The 21,457-nt window shown below is 36.3% G+C and overlaps 1 protein-coding gene and 1 non-coding gene across 7 annotated transcripts in view; one reads left to right on the forward strand and one right to left on the reverse strand.

Moving 5' to 3' along the window:
- JMJD1C (jumonji domain containing 1C) overlaps positions 1 to 21,457 on the forward strand; it is a 197,277-nt gene that overhangs the window by 18,138 nt on the left and 157,682 nt on the right. For 5 of the 6 annotated variants that reach the window (XM_016220758.2, XM_087824397.1, XM_016220759.2 and 2 more), the window contains exon 1: positions 8,524 to 8,706. The exons of the other annotated variant lie outside the window; for it this stretch is intronic. In XM_016220758.2, the coding sequence (XP_016076244.2) occupies positions 8,539 to 8,706 (168 nt within the window). In that variant the 5' untranslated portion in view covers positions 8,524 to 8,538. Of the gene's footprint in view, positions 1 to 8,523; positions 8,707 to 21,457 lie in introns of those variants that run through there. 6 annotated transcript variants of the gene reach the window in all.
- LOC148091529 (U6 spliceosomal RNA) lies at positions 969 to 1,073 on the reverse strand. The gene has a single exon (XR_015715667.1). It is a non-coding gene; the product is annotated as a U6 spliceosomal RNA (small nuclear RNA).

Genomic DNA, 21,457 nt, shown 5'->3' on the forward strand with positions numbered 1-21,457 from the left:
GAAGCCTTAGCAAACCTTTAGAAACTTTAAGGATTATATCAGCTTCTACATTTTATATATTTCTCCTAGAGAATCGAACTGGTTTGCCCAAAGTTTGCAGTAGTTAGTGGTAGAAGTAACCTAGACTTCCTGGATTCCTGCTTTTTCATTACACTACATTATGTGATTGCTAATTTCTACTTTGTTAATTCATTTATAAATGGCTCGGTGCGATGGAGATTGACCAGTTGTAACATAAGTGTTTGTGTTTGCATATTTTGTAAAAAGAGAAGTTAGCCTTCTTACAAAATGGCCTTCTTGGCCATTTAATCTTAGATACGATCAAAATGTGCCCTGGAGTAGCGGAATGTTTTGGAGATGTTGATTTGAATTTTATGCTTGTAGTTGAAGTCTTTTTTTTATGTCTGGTTTTCATATGTGTCAGTTGTGATTTTTAAAGGAAAAATACTGAGCTTCTGTGAAAACAAGCCTTGGAGTTGGAACACTATTATATACGCTCTCTTTAGTTGAGTAAATGAATTATCTGTGGTAGTGAAGCACGTGTGGAGCCAAAAGACAGTGCTTTCCTTTTTTATGGAGGAGCTTATTTTTAATACACATTTATGTTTTGTTGTGTGTTATAAATCTTATTATATTTAATCATGTGGCTTTTTCTAGAATTTACCAAAGAAACGAATGACTAGATTCCCCATATTTCACTGCTAGGTCTTATTTTGTTTTAGTTTTGTTTCGTTGAAGCCAGATGCCATTAATTTGAGAAATGTGCCTCAGAAACTGTGTGTTCTTGGTTGTAAAGTTCCTTGCGTAGAATCCAGCTTCATCTGTGGGGAAGAACTTCAGTGGAGTATAGTTAGCATGCTGAGATTTTTGTTTATATTATGTATCTTTTTTTTCATGTTTTCACCAAGTTCCTCGACCTTACCATCTAGTGCCTTGTTCTCATTAATTTCCTTGAGCATCTTTATAATAAAAATATGGAACGCTTCACAAATTTGTGTGTCATCCTTGCACAGGGGCCATGCTAATCTTCTCTGTCGTTCCAATTTTAGTATATGTGCTGCCGAAGCGAGTACGAGATTTTTGAATCAGTACATACAAGTTTTTAGCTTAGATTTTACTTTGACGTTTGCTCATATGTAGCTTTAAATACAAATATAGAAGCTCTTTTTCTTAACTTTCATGGATATGAACAGAATTTACTTTAGGACTTAGAGCTCTGCCAGAACACATGGCAGTATTGAAAGTTAGTGAGACTAACAGGAACATAATCCTTTAGGAGCCTAACTTGTTCATAAGTCAAGGAGCTAATGTAACAGTTGAAGATACAAAGTGCCAACTGCCATCTAGAATATTTTAATGGTAGTTAATAGTTGAAGCATTTATGAGAGGGGTGATGAACAAACAAAAAGTACTGTGGGGACATCCTGGGAAGACCCTTCCTGAGTATTCAATGGCAACTTTCCATTTATTTGTTTCTTGTAGCTCCTCCCTCAACAGGTTAGGAACTATCCAATGTTATGTGCATTCTTCTAATATTTAAAATTTTTTATTATTAAAAAATTGCATTTGTAGTCTCTTTTTTTTAAAAAATATATCTTTATTGATTTCAGAGAGAAGGAAGGAGAGGGAGAAAGAGATAGAAACATCAATGATGAGAGAGTTATTGATCTGCTGCCTCCTGCACGCCCCCGACTGGGAATCAAACCCCGATCACCTGGAACCTAGGTCAATGCTCAACCGCTGAGCCACGCCCGGCTGTGCTGTAGTCTCATTTTTAATAGAAAATTTTGAAAAGAAGTGATAGCCAGAATTTAATTTGGAAACTAGGTAACAGATGTGGAGAGTGTACAATTGAAAGTCCCGGTAGAGATTGCTTCTTTTCTCTTCCTTCCTTTCTCCTTTCCTTCTTTATCTCTCTTGCTCATTTCACATCGCATCAAGAAGTCAGAAAGTTATGTTTGTATGTTGGCTCAAATACATTATTTGAGACAGTTCTTTTTAGAATACTAAGAATAGACTGGTGTTTTGGATATATACTCATAGGATCATTTTTGGGTTTGCATTAAATTGGTAGTTTGGTAACTAAATGAATGTTTTTCTTGTGAATTGTAACTCTATGTGTTCTTTAGAAATTATTCTCAGGAACAACCTTGCTTTCTGTAAGGCTCGTTTGTTTTTTAAAAAATATGTTTTTATTGATTTCAGAGAGAGGAAGGGAGAGAGAGAGAGAAACATCGATTGCTGTCTCCTGCACTCCCCCAACTAGGAATTGAGCGCCCCACCCAGGTATGTGACCAGAAATTGAACTGGGGACCTCCTGGTGCATGGGACTCTCAACAATCTGAGCCATACCAGATGGGCAAAGCTCAAGTTATCTGAAGGCTTTACATTGTGCCTTCATGAGGAAATGAGATAATGTATATAAGACATTATTTTGAATGCAGTGAATAACCCTGTGGGAAGAACATGAACTCTATTTAGGACTCTTGATTTAGAGATTCTAAATTCCTCTTAGTTGGGTTAGAGGTAGAAAAAGGTACATTTTGCTATATTTTATTAATTCAATTACATTTATTGAGTCTATGTTCTTTACAAAGCTTAGTAGATACTAGGAATATAGTTATGAACAGGATTACATTTTCCTTGCTTTTATGGAGCTTATATTCTATCAAGAGAGACAAATATAAAACAATTACACAATAAGTGGTATAAATACAATTGTGATAAGACAAATAGGAAATGGTTTGAAAATCCATAATTGGAGATTTGACCTAGTATGGGAATCAGAGGAAGTGACATTTGAGGTAGTTTATTATCATAAATGTGATTGTGCAATTCAGTTGAAATAAATTAGGGAAATATCCAAATAAAATTATTTAAGGTTTAAAATAAACATGGTAACAATTTTTTAAAAAATTTATCTTTATTGAAAGTATTACAGGTGTCCCATTTCCCCCCCCATTTGACCCCCTCCACTTCACTCCCACCCCCTACCCAGGCCTTCACCCCGTTATTGACTATGTCCATGGGTTATGCATATATGCATATGATTTTGGTTAATCTCTTCCCACCCTCAACCCCCCTTCCCTCTTTCCTCTGAAATATGATCGTCTGTGGCCTACATCAGTGTCTCTGGATCTATTTAGTTCGTCAGATTGTTTTGTTCATTAGCTTCTTAAAGAAGACCCTTCAACATTTCCTGTAGTGCTGGTCTGGTGGTGGTGAACTCCTTTAGCTTGTTCTTATCTGTGAAGCTCTTTATCTGACTTTTAGTTCTAAATGATAGCTTTGGTGGGTAGAGCAATCTTGGTTGTAGTTCCATGTTTTTCATCACTTTAAATATTTCTTGCCACTCCCTTCTGGCCTGCAAAGTTTCTGTTGAGAAATCAGCTGACAGTCATATGGGTGCTCCCTTGTAGGTAACTAATTGCTTTTCTCTTGCTGCTTTTAAGATTCTCTCTTTGTCTTTAACCTTTGGCATTTTAATTATTATGTGTCTTGCTGTGGGGGCCTCTTTGGGTTCCTCTTGTTTGGGACTCTGTGTGCTTCCTGGATTTGTAAGTCTATTTCTCTCCCCAGGTAGGGGAATTTTTCTGTAATTATTTTTTGAAATAGGTTTTCAATTCCTTGGTCTGTTTCTTCCCCTTCTGGCACCCCAATAATATGAATGTTGGGCCTCTTGAAGTTGTTCCAGAGGCTCCTTATACTATCTTCATCTTTCTGGATTCTTTTTTCTTTTTGCTCTTCTGGTTGGGTGTTTTTTCTTTCCTCATGTTCCAAATGGCTGATTTGATTCTCAGTGTCCTCTACTCTACTGTTGATTCCCTGTAAATTATTCATTTCAGTTCGTGTAGCCTTCATTTCAAATTGGTACTTTATTATGTCATCAATTTTCTGTTATTTTCATAATACTCTTACTAATATGGTTGAGCATCCTTATAAACAAAATTCTGAACTCTGTATCTGTTAGCTTGCTTGGATCTATTTCATTTAGTTCCTCTTCTAGAGATTTCTTCTGTTCTTTTCTTTGTAACATGTTTCTTTGCCTCCGCATTTTGGCTACTTCCTGGTGTTTGTTTCTATGTATTAGTAGAGCTGCTTGCTATGTCTCCTGGAATTTGTAGAGTGGCTTTGTGTAGTAGGTGTCCTGTAGGGTGCAGTGGCTCAGCCTCCACAGTCACCTGAGCTGGGCCTTCTAGGCGCTCCCCTGTGTGGGCTGTGTGCACTGCTGTCCTTTTGTAGTTGAGCCTTGGTTGCTGTTGGCATCATTGGGAGGAATTGACCCCCAGGCCAACTGGCTGTGAGGACCACTTGCAACTACAGCCAAAGAGCTGTTGTGCTGGAGACACCCTGGTCTTGATGCTTTTTCAGTTCCCTGGTTGTAGGACTTCTGTTCAGCCAGATTTCAGAAGGTTCTGAGTGATGATGGTTCTGTATTTTAGTTGTAATTTTGATGTGGTTGTGGGAGGCAGCGGGTACACCTGTTACCTACACTACCATATTGTTTCCTCCAACATGGTAATAATTTTATTTCTATTCTATTCTTGGTCTTCCACTTGCATAATTCATTTGAAATTCTTGGATTTGTTCATTTTAAAACTGGTTTCCGCAGTACGTAAATGTACCCGTATATATTGTCTAAGTAAAACCTCATAGCCCAATCCAGTCTTTACATTGGATAATTAATAAAAATCTTCAAGTTATAATAGATTTGAAAATTACTTGTTAAAATGCACTAAACTTATCTTGTGTGTTATTCTATTGATACATCCTTAAATAAACAAATGAAGGCATTTGTATTGTCTGTCTTTCCAAATAGACTTCTCAAGGATAGAGGCCGTATATCCAGAAGCTTGCAGGATGTGAGACACATAGTAAATGCTAAATAAACAAATCAATTTTGAATAATTTGTGTTAATAAGGGGTAAGAAACTAGGTAACTGACCTTCATGTTTCCTCTTAATGACTTTTTAGCATAATGCCAAGGGCCTTTGAAATCATAAGGTCAAGGTTTGAATCCCAGTTCCTTAATGTCTATTCTTAGCATGAAACTAAACTTTTCTAAGCTTCATGTTCTTCATCTTTAAAATAAAGTGAGATTACATGTATGAAGCAGTTAGCATAGTGTCTGATACATAATAAATGTTCATAAATGGTGGCTAGTATTATAAGATACATGCACTAAACTTTTTAAATCTATGTGTTTTATCTGTGATGTTTAAAACAGACACCTATAGTGACACAAAATACTGGTATATATGAGAGTAGATTATTGGCCCTTCTTATAATTACACAAAGTCAAAAAGCGACTACTTTATAATTGGTAGGCTGTTTGCTAAACTTCGTGAATTACTAAGTATTGATAATTAAATGGATAATTATGGCTCTTATCATTGCAATAATATGTTTTTTGTTTATAAGTCAGGTTTTTAAAAAATAAACCAAATAGTTCTTTATGATAAATTTTTGTGAATTTAAAAATAATGATTCCACAATGTATCTTTTATATAGATTGTAAGATATTTGCTTGAATTGATGTGTGTATGTATATTTAATATACATATTTGCATGTGAGGATGGAAGGAATAGATCTAGTCTATATTTCTAATTTTTCAGCTTCTATAAGTAAACTTTGTCATTTTAAATACTCCTGTGTCACTTTTTTTGCCTACATAGCTAAAAATACAATATCTCTTTTCTTTATATTGACTACTATTATTTTCTGAGTATCTTAAAGCAAGCACAGGCTATAAGAGAACCAATGGAACAAACAAATATTCTAAGATTTCAAATCTGGCTTTAAAATTTATTTTAATTCCATGTTGTTATAGTTATGATTTGCTGTCAAAAATAAAATAATATAGATACTCCCTAAAACAAAGCAAAAAAATGCTAGCAAACAAAAACCTTTTAAGGCCTTTATAGTCTACATTTTAAAAAATGCATTTCAAGTTTCTGCAATAGCAAGATATCCATAAATTTGTGATTTCTTTTTTTCTTGTATACTCTAGGCTCTGGCTATTGTCAAAGGATTCATGAAATACTATTTGGAATATAGTACTAAGAATATAAGACATTTGATTGTTGTGAGGATATATGGCCTTATACAAACTTTGTTTTTGCACTTGAAATATTTTGATTGATTTAGTGGATTTACATGCTTTTCAAAGCATTTAAAAGGACAGCTTTCAACATGTAGTCAGGGTTGCAATACACTGTGCAGATGATGTTTTGTTGAGTTGTACACTTAAAACCTTTATGGTTATTTAAACCAATGTTACCCCAATAAATTCAATAAAAAACCCAAAAACATGTAGTGAGGGTTCCTAGGGGTCCATTTAGAGGAGTTTGCCTATAAAATTGAAATCAACTGGAAGTTTTATGTAAGGTAACCTGACAACATACACTCCAAAAATATAATTTAGTGACAGGGATTTATGTAATAATAGTGTTATTCGAATCTCTTTTCTCAAACTATGTTTCTCACTTGCTCCTATAATATCACTGAGATTAGGAAGCAGGCAATTTCCATTGTAACAGTTGTGTCATGCCCAAGATCACAAAAGCAAGTCATTGTTAATTTGGTGTTTGAGTATAGATCTTCTTACTCTGTCTTTTCTCTTTCCATATGTTCATTTATTTTCACCAGGTTATTTTACTGGCTCCTTAATCCATGTTGAGAGTTTAGAAATGTAAACCTGCAGTTTTCAAGATGATTTACTAAGTATTATACACTAGATACTAAAAGAATGGACCTGGAAATAAAATTGCACACATAAAATTAAAATTTTCTCTTAAGGTGCCAATGTGTATTGTGGAAATGGGTTTTATTTGTTGATATATTACAGTTCTATCTAGATTAACAAAAATAAGACCATTATGATTAAAATCTATCTCCTTGTAATTTTGGTTTCTAACCTATTAGCAGTGGCTATGTTTTTTCCACTTCAAACAGCTCAGCTTGGGTTTTCTAAGAAAGCAGATAAAAGCCTTATATTTATTTTAAACATTTAGATTATTAGTGTAAATTCCTGTAGAAAGGCAACTTTTCTTCCCCCCCCCCCTTTTTTTGAAGTAGAAGTTTAGGAAAATCTTTAAGAAACCAAAATATAGAATTAAGTTTTTATTGGGCTAGATTTTTGTAATTGATTATAATCATTTATTGGCCCTGAAAAAAAACAAGACTGGGTTTTTAAAAACTACCCTTTAAAAACATTGTAAAGCATGTCTGAAATGAAATTCTCTACTGTTTGATTTACAAGGATTGCAGGGTTGGATCAAAGGAGGAGTAATTGTTCCAAGTTTGAGATCTGTATGTGTGTGGGTTACAAAGTCTTGTTGTGATTGGACAGGAAGTAAACATAATTTATTTTTCTGAGCTGTGATTGGTCAAAATCCTTTTTTTTCCACGGTATTTTCTAATAACTGAATCCGGGCCCTCTCCCTGTTTTTATCATCTGACCAGTGAGTTTGAGGTATGTACTAGTACTGTACAAAAGTACTCAAATTGGCGCAGAGATAGTTTGTGAATTTTAAGAATATTGACAAAAGTCCTCAACGAGGCATTTGGCATTCTTACAACAAAGCAGTATCGAGGTGTAAATCTCTGGAGAGCTCACACATAACTAGTATTGCCACAAATGGGAAGGATAAGATGACAGTGGATGACAGTGTTTTCTTCATTTAAAGTCGTGGACTGTTCTGCAGTGACTTGAGTTCTGTGGGCTTAGTTTTCAGTCGAAAGTGTTGCTCTGCTTTGCTGCTGGGACTAGAGGACTCAATTGAGGGAAAATTGGGCTACCTAATAAGGCGAGCACCTGGTGTTCTAAAAAACATTGCTCTAGAGATGTGGCGTTTAACCTGGAGTTTATCTTGTGACCCAGAGTGGAAACCAGCGCACTTCACTTTCGTCTCACCCCCACGTCTGAAGGAGCGAGGAGTGGAAAGATGGACTTCAAACGCTCTCGATGCTGTTCCTGGAGGAGCGCACTCCCTTCTGTGTGTCTCTCGACTTCGCATCCCACTAGTCCCGCAGCGACCGCCGCGGCTTCGGGCACTACTTTGCGTCTGCGGTGGTTCCTGGGACCCTCTTCCGCGGCTCCCTCCCCCCGCCCGCGCCGGCGGAAGGAGACGCGCCGCGCGCTCGCGCTTCGCTGGTGGATGGGGAGGCGGAGTAGTACTGGCCGCGGCTCGGTGGCGGCGGCCGGGGCTGCCTCGGGGCTCCAGACAGCCGTGTAGGGATTTCTGTCAGTTTTTTTTTTTTTTTTTTTTTTTTTTTTGCGTATGTGTGCGGGGCGTGCGGGTGTGGCGCTGCAGTCAGAGGCTACGAGACGGGAGTCCGGGAGAGTGTTGAGTACGAGACCGAGGTCGCTGTGCCCTTCTGGGCAGAGCGTCCGGTGCGCCCCCGAGTCTGCGCTCCCTCGCTGGGCTGCCGCTGTCCTCCGGCCCGCTGTCCTCAGCATGGGCGGCCGGTAGGAGCGGGGTTTCGTTGGTTACCTAGCAGTGGATAAGGCAGCGGCCGCTTCGGCAGTGTTGGCTATGGCGGTGGAGACGCGGCCGGAGCTGGTGGGGAAGCGGTTCCTGTGCGTGGCTGTCGGCGAAGAGGCGCGGCCGGAGCGCCGGCAGAGCGGACGCAGCTGGCTAGGCTGGCGAGCGGGGGTCATCCGAGCTGTGTCACATAGGGACTGCCGCAACCCGGACCTAGCGGTAAGAGAGCGGCGCCCGCACCCCCACTTTCTCGCAGCCATACCTTGAGGGGTTACCTCTGGCACCTTGCTCCGCCTGCCAGCTGGCGGTCACGCCCCTCCTACGAGCTCAAGGCGGATTTGCCCACATCCCCTGACGGGGTCGCCGCCTTCCCACAAGTGGCTTTCCCGACGAGAGCGGTGACCGAGCGGGACTCCGCAGCGTCCACCGCGGCCCTGGCCCCGGATCCTCGGCCGCTGTTCCGGAGGGAGTCGGCCGTGGCTTCCCTCTTCAGCTCCTGGGCGGCCTCGGAGACCTTTCTGATAGGCGGTCCGGGAGACCCGCGCTGCGCTGGCAGGTGGGGGTGGGGAGGTAGGGGGCCAGATTCACCAGCACCATTTTTCTTGCCAAAGTCCTAATAGTGCAGAGGTTGGGGACTTGAAACTTATCCGTAAGGTTGCCGAAGTGGAGGAGAAACGGAAAGAGACAGGTCTCTGTTTTCCAGTCAGTCCTGGGATTGTGTGTTTTCGAGGCACAGGCCGCATCAGTGGTACCCAGATTTCACCTCTTTCCACAGTAGATGCTTGGGTGTCTAACCGGACCCGATGAAAATGAAAAGTTTTGGTTTGGAGGGCCATAAATATTAACATTTCTCCCTTCCTCCTTTCCTTTCCTTTCCCCTTCCTTCCTTCCTTCCTTCCTTCCTTCCTTCCTTCCTTCCTTCCTTCCTTCCTTCCTTCCTTCCTTCCTTCCTTCCGTTTTTCCCATAGTATTGTGTGTTTTTGCTAGAAGTGAATAGGACTTTGGAAATCATCCATTCCAGGGTTTTATACTGTTTTAAAAGGAATTTTAAAAGTATATAAATTAAAATGTTAAGTGCCCAGCTGAACCTTCGTCTTTTTCTTTCCTTACATATGACACTACCAGTATTTTCTTTCAGTAGTGTAGGAATGTGTACAATTTCGAGAGGTGGTATGTTCTGTCAGTGTTCCAAGCACATTTTCATTGGGGGGCAGGTTAGTCGTAAGGGGCATAGTAGAGGCAAGACATTCGCCAAGCTTCCCAAGGCTGGTTTAGGAATACGTAATCCATGAAATTTATTGGTAAGTGCCCTGGGGCATTTAATTTTCACTGAAAATTTCAAATTTGGGAATATTTTTTCCTTTTATATATGTGTAGGTTCACAATTCCAAACTCACTTTAATATCTATCTATACATGCACATACCTATTTTAATATTTACGTTGGAGTTCCGGAGTGTTTTTGTAAACCCCCGTTTCATGGCTATAGTCAATGATATGGTGTCATGCAGCATGTATTAATGTTGACTTGATATTGCAAAATGCCTTTGTTTTGCTAATAGGTATTTCTGATAGGGAATAGCAGAGTAGAGGTAATTTTGAAAGTGTTCATTGGTTATTCTTGTTGAAAAGAAGAATCATTCTTGAAATTTGATCATAATTGTTCTGCAATTATGACAGTTCAATAACTTTTTTGTTTTTTGTGTAAAAGGCATGCTCTGAATTTATTTCTCCTTTACTCCGATATGAAATTGCCTGGGCTTTTATGTAGAAGCTAGTTGGATTACAGTTGAACATTTTAATATTGTTTCAAGACAAAGAAGGAATGCTATTTTGTATTTTCCACAGTATTTTATTTTAGTAGATACATGAAAATTAGGAAATACAGTTTTAAATTATGAATATTATTGGTGACAGTCAAGTTATAAAAGTTAAATATATGAAAAACAATTACTTACATGGACATTTAAAATATAAAGAGGGATTTACATATATCATGTTTGCAAAAGGTAAGGTATTAAGCTGGATATTTTAAAAATGAAAAATATATGTGGATGATGGGGATTGACTGGAGAGAACAAGAATTTTTCTCAGGTGATAGAAATGTTTTATATCTTGATTGTTGGTTACAGGGGTATCTACATATGTCAAAACTTATTGAACTGTACACTTACTGTATGTGCATTTACTCTATGCAAATATTACCTCAAAAAAAGAAAAAATGCATTTTGAGTAATAACTATGTGAACCTTTAACACTTCTCTTTTATTTAACAGTCTTTGATTTGAAAAAATTATTATTATAGTGTAATTGGCGTTTTTTAAAATCTAGAACCTACAGTGTTCATTAACTCCCAGACTTTCTTACATTCATATTTTGTTTACATTTATATATCCTAAATTAATGAACTTTGGAACAGTTTAGCATAAGCACATTTATTAGAAATATTGGCTGTATATATTTATGGCATGTTTGGAAGGATAACTGTCAAAACTTGAAAGTAGTTTAGGGAATGCTTTATCTCAAAAGTTAATCAGTTCTTATTTTTGGTCTTATGTATAAGGAATTGCCTTGTGCATTAATTTTTTTCCTATCATTGCTGTTAACTAACACAACCGTGGTAGTTTACACAACATGAGTTGATTATTTTACAGTTCTGGAGATTGCAAGTCTAACATGGGTCTCAGTGGGCTAAAATCAAGGTGTGGTAGAACTGTGTTTTTTTCTGGAGGCTCCCATGGAGATCCTTTTTCTTCTTCTCCCTTTTTCCAGCTTTTAAAAACAGCCCATATTACTTGGCTCATGGCTCTCTTCTCCTTAAAAGCCAGCAACGTGTATCTCTCTGATCATTCTTCTTCAGGCACACCTCCCTCTGACTCTCCTGCTTCCTCTTCCACTTTTAAATGCTCTCCTGATCATATTGGGCCCACCCAGATAATCCAGGATAATCTCCCCATCTGCTAATTCACAACTTTAATTCCATCTGAACCTTCCCCTTTGCCTCATAATGTCACATAGTTACAGGTTTCGTGTATTAGGGCATGAGCACCTTTGGGATGGCACTATTCAGCCCAACACACTGTGGTTGCAAAAACATTCTTTTACAGTAAGATCATATGTAATTTGATAGAAATAAGATAAGGCTAAAATTAATTATATTTTTTCATGCTAGCAGTTTCAGTGATACCACTGTCTGATCTCTTAAGTAAATGGGCTTAATGTAGAGTTTTTACTAAAAACTTCTTGGATAATTTCATTATTTTGTTGGTGACTTTAAAAAAAATGCTTGAAAGCCTTTTGGGTTATCTATTGGGATTACATTAACCAACGAAAGACTTCCATCTGAACCCTTTTTATTCAGGAGGGCCATGTTGTTGAAGAAGTTGAAATACATAAAGTATATTGTGAGGCCTCAGCATGTTGAATTCTTTTTTTAGCCCCATCACTTAGGTTTTTGCCTTGGTATACATGTTGAACCTTATTACTGCCCTGCTTTTTGAGGAACTTCTCTGGAAGAGTGATAGTATTATGAAAGGAAAGCTAGAAGTGGAGAAGTACTATTGTGTAATATTGAATAACATTGTCATACTTATTAAAGAGCAAAAATTGATTTACTGCCTGGCTGGGTGTGGCTCAGCAGTTGAGCGTTGACCAGGGATCCAGGCGATTGGGGTTTGATTCCCAGTCAGGACAAATGCCCTGGTTGTGGGCTCTATCAATGACTCTCTCATCATTGATGTTTCTGTCTCTCTCTCTCCCTCTCCTTTCCTCTCTCTGAAATCAATAAAGATATATTTTTTTTAAAAATTGATTTACTCATTGTTTTTTACTTACCTTCCATACCTGTCGGCCATATATTATCCATCCAGTCATTTACCCACCCACCTTCCCTTGATTCTTAGGGTGATAGCAGCATTGTTTCAAGCTTAACTTGTCTAAAATGTCAGTATTTTTTTAAAAAAGTATCAGGGTTTTTTTCTTAATACCCAAAAGGCATAAAAAGTTACATTGTGTTTTATAGACCAAACACACAAAATTTGCTTGTGTATTGGGGGATTTTTATTTTTTTAATTTTTATTTATTGATTTTATTTTTTAAGAGAAAGGAAGCACAGGGGGCGGAGAGAAAGAGAGAGAGAAACTTGTTCCACTTATTTATGCATTCATTGGTTGATTATTGTATGTGCCTTGATTCGGATCAAACCCAAAACCTTGGTGGATCTGGAGTATGTTCTAACCAACTGAGCTACCAGCCAGGGCTGGGGAATTTTCTTACAGTCGTTTAGTAGGAGTAGCTAACCTTGGAATGCAGATCTTAAACTTCTAAACTGTATACCTATACCTCATAAAAGTTTTGGTTCTTTTTTCAGATCTTATGTCTTAAATATAAATAAAATATTTATGTTTAGGAAATTAAAGTGATTTATGATTGATTTGTTTATATGGAAGTCCTTTTCCATTTTTAGTTCTATGCATTTCTGCTCAGCTATCATCTTAAGTTTTATATTGAGTTGGTAACATTTGACTCCCTTGTAAGTTTTGTTAAATTTTTTCAGTAATTCTGAGATTTATAGGATGGTCTTGCAGTATTGATAATGCTGATTTCTGGTTTATTCACAATGATGAATGAATGAATGAATGATTTAATGATTTTTACTTTATTGCTCAGTATGACCTAGATAGTTAACCACAGGGAAAATTGGTTTCACTGGCAGATAGGAAGACTTTTATGTCTGATTTAAATACATGGACTGTTTTTCACCCTTTCTTAAATTTGTTGTTATTAGTCTTAAAGACTTAGGTGCAAGAAAATGAATAGGTAAATTGTAGCTATGGCACATACTTTGTGCAGTTGTAACTACTACCTGGTTTAAAAAAAGATGATTACCCAGTAAATGGTGTGAATTGTATGTTTCTGTAAAATTAAATAAAGGAGGTATTTTCCCCCTCCTTTTGACCTGCCATACATACATTCTGGCACATATTTTGATTTCATTAATTTAAAATAGAGAACTTTTTAATTCATCAGAGTAATTGAACTAAAGACATTTTACCATGAGAATTCTGTTTTTTCATATAGGGATGTAATTATATTTAAAAGTAAATTGCTAGCCCGGTCGGCATGGCTTAGGGGATGAGCATCGACCTAGGATCCAGGAGATCGCGGTTTGATGCCCGGTCAGGGCACATGCCCGGGCTGTGGGCTCGATCCCTGGTGGAGGCCTGCAGGAAGCAGCTGATCAGTGCTCTCTCTCATTGATGTTTCTGTCTCTCCCTCTCCCTTCCTCTCTCTGAAATCAATAAAGACATATTTAAAAATAATAATAATAAATTGCTAGAGCCTGGCTCAGCGGTTGAGCATTGACCTAGGATCCAGGAGATCATGCCTGGGTTGCGGGCTCGATCCCCAGTCCGGGAAGTGAAAGAGACAGCTGATCAATGACTCTCTCTCATCACTGATGTTTCTCTCTCTCTCTCTCCCTCTCCCTTCCCCTCTCTGAAATCAATAAAGATATATATTTTTTTAAAAACTAAATTGCTTGATATTTCAGTAATTGGAAGAATATAGGCTATTTCCCTGGATATTTCCCTATGGTTATAGATTTAATGTATCACATTTTAACAGTTTCAAGTTATGTACAAAGAGTGTATTGAACATTCAAATGCATACTCATTTTCTTTCCTCTTTGCACATTTAGTACAGTACCTAGCTTTTACGTAGATGTTTAGTAAATGTACATTGAATGTGAATGAATATCAAATTTCTTGAATACTATGATCCATATTAACGATCTCAATTATCTATTACTAGTCAGTCTTTTAAATGTTTGTTTATTTATTTTAGAGAGAGAAACATTGATATGTTGTTCCACCCATCCAAGCACTCATTTTGGTCGACTCCTTCCTGCATGTGCCCTGATGGGGGGATGGAACCTGAAACCTTGGTGAATCAGGACGATGCTTCAACCAACTGAGCTACTGGGCCTCAGCTATTACTATTTACTCTTAATTTTGATTCTCTTTTTTTTGTTTTGTGGCATTGTGTACCTTAGTGATTGCTCCCCCAATATCCATTATCCATAGTGTGGTTTGACTAAAGGGTGGGCCAGTATTCCTAAACCAGTCAAGAAAATGAACCCTTTTGGCTACAATTGAGTGCAGGCCTTAAATAGTTCTAATCAGAATGAAGCAAGCCAAGTATAGTATTGTGTGGGTATAAGTCTGGAATTGCCATAGCTATTTTCCTGCTTTAAGGTAAACCAGTTTGTGGACAAAGCTAACAGAGAGAGGCTAGTAGAGTTGAAAAGTCAACAGAAAAAATGTGGCTGATCACATTGTTTTCTGAAGCCTAAATATCACTGTTGGCTTTTTCATTTATGAGCTTTTCATTATAGAAGAATAAATTAATTTATCTGTTTTTGGTGGTTTTTCTTTTCTTTGGAACCACAGAGATGTTAGCTGATACATATGGTAATATTTCATTTCTTTTTTTTTTTTAAAGAATATGAGGAATTTTCTTGACACCTTTGCCGTGTTTGTTATGTGATGTTGAGACATTAAACTTTTGTCATACCAATTTTGAACTTTGTGATTAATTCATGTCTTGTGAAAGATTGTCACTTAGGAACTGAAACATCTGATCCATTGTTTAAATTTTGAGTTTAAGATTCGGAAAACATCTTTAGGCTCACAGGAATATCAAAGAATGAAGTCATATGTTAATATCTGGAGAAAGTTATGTATTGCCATTTAATGTAAAATGGCTGTATGTATGGTTAGTGTGAGATTTATTTTCTCCCTAAATTGTTGTTCCTTAGATTGAATGTTAGCATCAAAGCAGTACAGTACTAGGTAAGGTATTTAAACTGTGAAGCAATTTAAAATTGGTAAACTGTTCCAGTGTGCTGAATAGCATCATACTATTAGTTTGGTCTGTCTTTTTCTTCAAAAGCACATTTATTAAACTATATAGATCATATTTTAGAGTGTTGCTTTTATCCCCTAAAATGTTTTATTGCTTTAACTTTCAAAATCTTTTTTATTTTAATATGAAAGTGATTCATTTTAAGGGACTCCATTTTAGACTGTTCATCTGAATAAAGGAAATAGATAATGAATATGAATATTACTGTTTTTGTTCCATCTTTCAATAATGGTTTTGAAATAATATAAACAGACATATATTTGTAGAAATAATGATTAATTCGTCTTGAAATACAAGGTAAAAGCTGTGAAAAAGGTAAATATGTTTATAAATAGAGCTAACATAGTATTGCTTTAAATTTGCTTCTGAATTTTTTAGCATTCAGAGCAAAATGAGAATTGTGATGAATTAAAATGCTATTAATTATCATAGTGATTTTCAATAAGTCTTACTGGCTTTCGAATTGCTTTTTGTACTCATTGGAAAAGTGAATGACCAGAGGGTGTAGGAGGAAAAGAAGAAACCTGAGGGTACTGAATTCTGATCTTCAACCCCTACAGTTAGAACAGCTTTGATTTTTATCTGTTTCATTTTATAATCATTTCTCAGGTCAAAAAAAATATAGGTTATGTAGTTCTACTTTTAGGGAAGAGGAAGTATGCCATTGTTAAAGAGAAACTTACTGATAGAAGATTCTGAAACTGGTAGCAGCTACAGGGAGAATTAAGTAACATACAACTGTTAAAGACAGTGAATATTATCATAGCACATGAATAACTCTTGCTCAGTAATTAAGGATCAAAGTTGTAATTATAAAGTGACTCTTAATGAGAGTATTCCTAGAAGAGATTAAACTGATGTGGTCCAGGTATGTAATTTTTTAGTGATCAGTGGGACCTATAGGAGAATATCCTAGTATGTATGACTGAAGTCAGTGATTATCAGCATTTTTTATCTTTGCAGTCTTCCAGTTGATTAGCTTTAGTGTGCATGAAAACCTTGGAGGGAGCTCCATGCTTAACGTGCTCATATCTACATATTTTGATCTCGAGTATGAGGTGGAGGACTCAAAATCTCCATTTTACTAAGAATTATTTATTAGGTACCAAAACAACATAAAATTCTATTTCCAGAATAATTTTACTCTGCCACTCTTTAACCATTTTTATTAATTCAAGTGTCTTTCTGGAGTTGCTTTTACAAATATATGAACAAGTGTACATAGTCTCATTTCCCCCATTCATATGTGATCAATCTGAGCATCACTAAAAGGAAAACAACCACACATTATGAGTCTCTTGATAAGATATAGTAGGAAGTGCACAGTCCAGCTTCTTAAGTATTTTTCCTGAAAATTATTGAACTTGCATATATAATCAAGCTTCTACATTCAACCACTAGTTTGCAGGACATATGAGGATAGAGGAGCATGTTAAACTACACCTTGAGGATGCAGCCAGCCAGATCCACTGTGGGAAATTCTAGAGCTGTGCCATCTGATCTTGTGGCAACTGACCTCATGTGGCAATTAAAATTAATTAAAATTTAATAAAATTAAAAATCAATTCCTCATTGCTCTAGACACATTGCTAGTTCTCAGTTGCCACACAGAAATTTCATCATTGCAGAAATGTCTATCAGACAAAGCTATTCTAGAGTAACCATTAAAAAAATATAACATCTAAAGTAGTAGAAGGGAAAGAACTGGAATAATAAAAGTTAAAGAAATATAATAAAGGTGAGACAAAGCACAAAATGATATAGATACAATTTTAACCTCAATATATTAGGAATTACTTAAATGTAAATTGACTAAATGCTTCTGTTAAAAGGCAGGTTATCAAAGCTGAAGGAGAAAACCCACTTAACACACCTATGTGCTAGTTTTTTGTGTGTATTTTTAAAAAATATATATCTTTATTGATTTCAGAGAGAGGAGGGGAGAGGTGAAACATCAATGATGAGAGAGTTATAGATTGACTGCCTCTTGCACGCCCCTGACTGGGCATCCAGCCCACCACCCCGGCATGTGCCCTGACCAGGAATCGAACCATGATCTCCTGGATCCTAGGTTGATGTTCAACCACTGAGCCACGCCCGGCTGGGCCTGTGTGTTGTTCATAACAAATCCATCTGAAACATCAGAATACTTAAAGGTGTGTGTAAAGAATGGGGGAAAATTGCATGAAAATACTAATTAAAGATAGTTGATGTGGCTATTTTAAAGTCAGTGTTCAAGGCAAGAAGCATTATTTAGGATAAAGAGGTTTTATCATGATAAAATAATTTATTCAGCAAGAAGATATAATTTTAATTTTATAAGCACCTGTGAAATGACTTAAAAGACATAAAGCTGAAACTGATAGAGAAAATAGTTAAATTTATAATTACAGTGGGAGATTACTGTAAATAACCATAGAACTAGCAATAAAAGAAATAGAAGTAATAGAAGATTTAGAATAATAAGTATTTTAGAATAATAAAACCATCTCACAAAATGGTTGTGTGAATGAGATAGTCAATAAATTATCATTCAATAAATATTGAAATGTTTTTATTCAGTAAATATTTGAGCACCTAGTATATGCCAGACACTATATAAGACTTGTATGTTGTAAGGTGTACAACCTTAAATGTAAGATATTGTCATGTATAAGTCTAATCATCAATTTTAAATGCTTAATGGATGATAAGCCGTGATATGTATATCGATTCATAGAAGTGAGTGATACAGATTTGAAGGATGCATTTATTGAGGAAAATAGGACATTTTGAATCCAAAAGAGTAACTGGCAATTAGAATATGAGAAGAGGGGTAAAATGGTATTGGAAGGGAGAAATAGAATGAGAAAAAGCAAACCAGTCAGCTTCAGAAGAGTGTATTGGAAAAACATTAGGAATAATTTGAAATTTAGGGCCTAACATCAGACTGAGAAGTTTGTGTATGTCCAGGGAGTGGTTGTGTGAAATGAATAGCATAGTGATTCTGCCATTTCCCAGCTTTACAAATATTTTTGAAGGTAGATGGAAGGGCCTTGGTGCATGCACATAATTAATTTTAATAGCTGAAACAACAGACTAATTTCCATAGAGATTTACCTGTTTACACTTCTACTTGCAGTTTATGAGAGCACCAGTTTTCCCACACTCATCAGTGTTGGATGTTGGTCATAATCTGCCTGATGGGCCAAATAAATGGTACTTCGCTTTAATTTGCATTTATGTGTTTTTTTTTGTTTTTTTTTAAATACAAGTAACCTGTTTATACTTTGGCCCATTTTGTGATTTCTTTTTCTTACTGATCTATAGCTATGCTTTTAATATTTAAGATGTATCTGTTTCTTTTTTTTTTTTTTTTTTTTTTACATGTGACACGTGTTTTTCCTAGTCTCTTGCTATTTTTAGGTGTTCATACTACATTTCTCATGGCTTTGCTTATCATTTATAGGATTAAGTTTTTTTCCTTTGACTTCAGAATAATGTGTCTTACTTAAGCACCTCTCTAACCCAAAACTATGTATTTTAAAACATTCACCCCCTTCCCCTGACTGCTTCTTGTAACACAGGACCAGAGTGTTTTAATAATTGCAATTTTATAGAATCTTAATTATAGGTAAGGCAAACCTGTTTATTACTTTTCATTTTCAAAAATGTATTGGGCATTCTTGCATTTAGGTTCTTTTCGAAGAAACTTTTATTGTGATAAAATATACATAACAGAAAATTTACCATTTTAACCGCTTAGTGGTATTAAGTACATTTACATTCTTGTGCAGTTATCACCACTATCCATTGTCAGAACTTATTTGTGATCCCCAAAAGAAACTGTACTCAATAATAATAACTCTCGATTCCCTTCTACTCTAGCTCCTGGGCACCCCTAGTCTACTTTCTGTCTCTGAATTTGCTCATACTTCATTTAAGTGGAGTCATACAGTATTTTTCACTTAGTGTCTGGCTTATTTAACGTAGTATAATGTTCTTTAAGATTTGTCCATGTTGTAGAAAGTATCATAACTTTGTTTTTATGACCAAGTGATATTCTTTTGCATATACATACCTCATTTTGTTTATTTGTTCATCTGTTGATGGACACTTGACAACTCAAGTTCTACCTTTTGGCTATTGTTGAGTAATGTTGCTATGAACATTGGTGTACAAATATCTCTTCAGGTTCTTTCAGTGCTCTTGGGTATATCCCCAGAAGCGGAATTGCTGGATCATATGGTAATTCTGTGTTTAGTGTTGTGAGGAACCACCATACTGTTTTCCACAACGGCTGCAGCATTTTACAGTCCCACCAGTAATGTACAGGGTTTCTGGTTTTTCCACATCCTGTCCAATATTTGATATTTTCTGGTGTGTGTGTGTGTGTACGCGCGCGTGTGCGCTCGTGTGCATGCATGTGCGTCTGCTCTAAACAGCTATCCTAATGGGTGTGAAGTGGTCTATCATAATGGTTTTGATTATCATTTTCCTAATGATTAGTGATATTGAGCTTCTCTTCATGTACTTATTGGCCATTTGTATTCTTTGAAGAAATGTTTATTCAAGTCCTTTGCCTATTTATTTAAAGAGTAGTTTTACTGATTTTTTTAGAGAGAGAGAGAGGAAGGGAGAAGAGAGAAATATCGATGTGAGAGTGCAACGTTGATCTGCTGCCTCCTGCATTCCCCTCACCAGGATCTAGCCCACAACCGTGTGCCCTGACTGGGAGTCGAACCAGCAACCTCTCAGTGCACCGGATGATGTCCAACCAACTGAGCCACACTGGCCAGGCCAAGTCCTTTGCCCTCTTTAAAATTAGGTTGATTGTTTTTTGTTGTTGAGTTCTTTATATATTTCATATATTAATCCTTTATCAGACAATTTGCAATTACTTTCTCATTGTGTAGTTTGCTTTTTCGCAGTCCTGAAACTGTTTCAGTATATAAAAGTTTTTAATGTTGATGTAGTCCAGTTTTTCTTTTTTAGTTTTGTTGCCTGTGCTTTTGGTGTTGTATCCAAGAAATTAGTGCCAAACCCAGTGTCATGAAGCTTTTGTGCCCTGTGTTTTCTTTATAGTTTTAACTCTTGTGTTTAGTTCTTTGATCCATTTTGAGTTCATTTTTGTATATAGTGTAAGATAACAATTCAACTTCATTCTCTGCATGTGGATATCCAGTTTTCCCAGTACCATTTGTTGAAAAGACTGTCCTTTTCCCATTGAATAGCTTTGGCATCCTCAGCAAAAAGTCATTTGACAGTATATGTGAGGGTTTATTTCTGGGTTCTGTATTCTATTCCATTAGTCTTTACATGTCTGTATTCCAGTACCACATCGTTCTGATTGCTTTTAGGTTTGTATTATGTTTGAAATCAGGAAGTGTGAGTCTTCCAACTTGGTGCTTTTTCAAGATTGTTTTGGCTATTTGGGGTCTCTTGAGATTCCATATGAATTTTAGGATTGATTTTTCTAGTTCTGTAAAAAATGTCATTGGGCTTTTGATATAGATTGTATTGAATTTGTAGGTCTCTTTTAGTATTGATATCTCAACAGTATTACATTTTCCAATTCATGAACACAGGATGTCTTTCCATTTATTTGTGTCTTCAAATTTTTTTTTTTTTTTTAGCAACTTGTTTCATTGTACAAGCCTTTTGCCTCTTTGAGTAAGTTAATTACTTAATATTTTAATCTTTTTGATGCTTTTGTAAATGGAATTGTTTTCATAATTTCCTTTTCAGACTGCTCATTATTAGTATATAGAAATGCAACTTTTTTTAATGTGTTGATTGTGTATCTTGCAACTTTGCTGAATTTGTTTATTCTAACAGGTTTTTTTTCAGAGTTTGTGAAAATTTTAGTGTTTTCTACATATGGGATTCTGTCACCTGCAAACAAGTAATTTTTCTTCTTTTCAATGTTTTGGATGTTTTTGTTCTTTTTCTTGTATAATTTTGTATCTAGAAGTTCCAAGCCACATTTTATAGAAGTGGCAAAAATGAGGATCCTATCTTGTTCTTGATCTTAGAGGAAAAAGCTTGCAGTCTTTTACTGTTGAGTA

The sequence above is a fragment of the Miniopterus natalensis genome, chromosome 14 (genome assembly GCF_054644295.1).
Source record: "Miniopterus natalensis isolate mMinNat1 chromosome 14, mMinNat1.hap1, whole genome shotgun sequence".
Lineage (NCBI taxonomy): Eukaryota > Metazoa > Chordata > Mammalia > Chiroptera > Miniopteridae > Miniopterus > Miniopterus natalensis.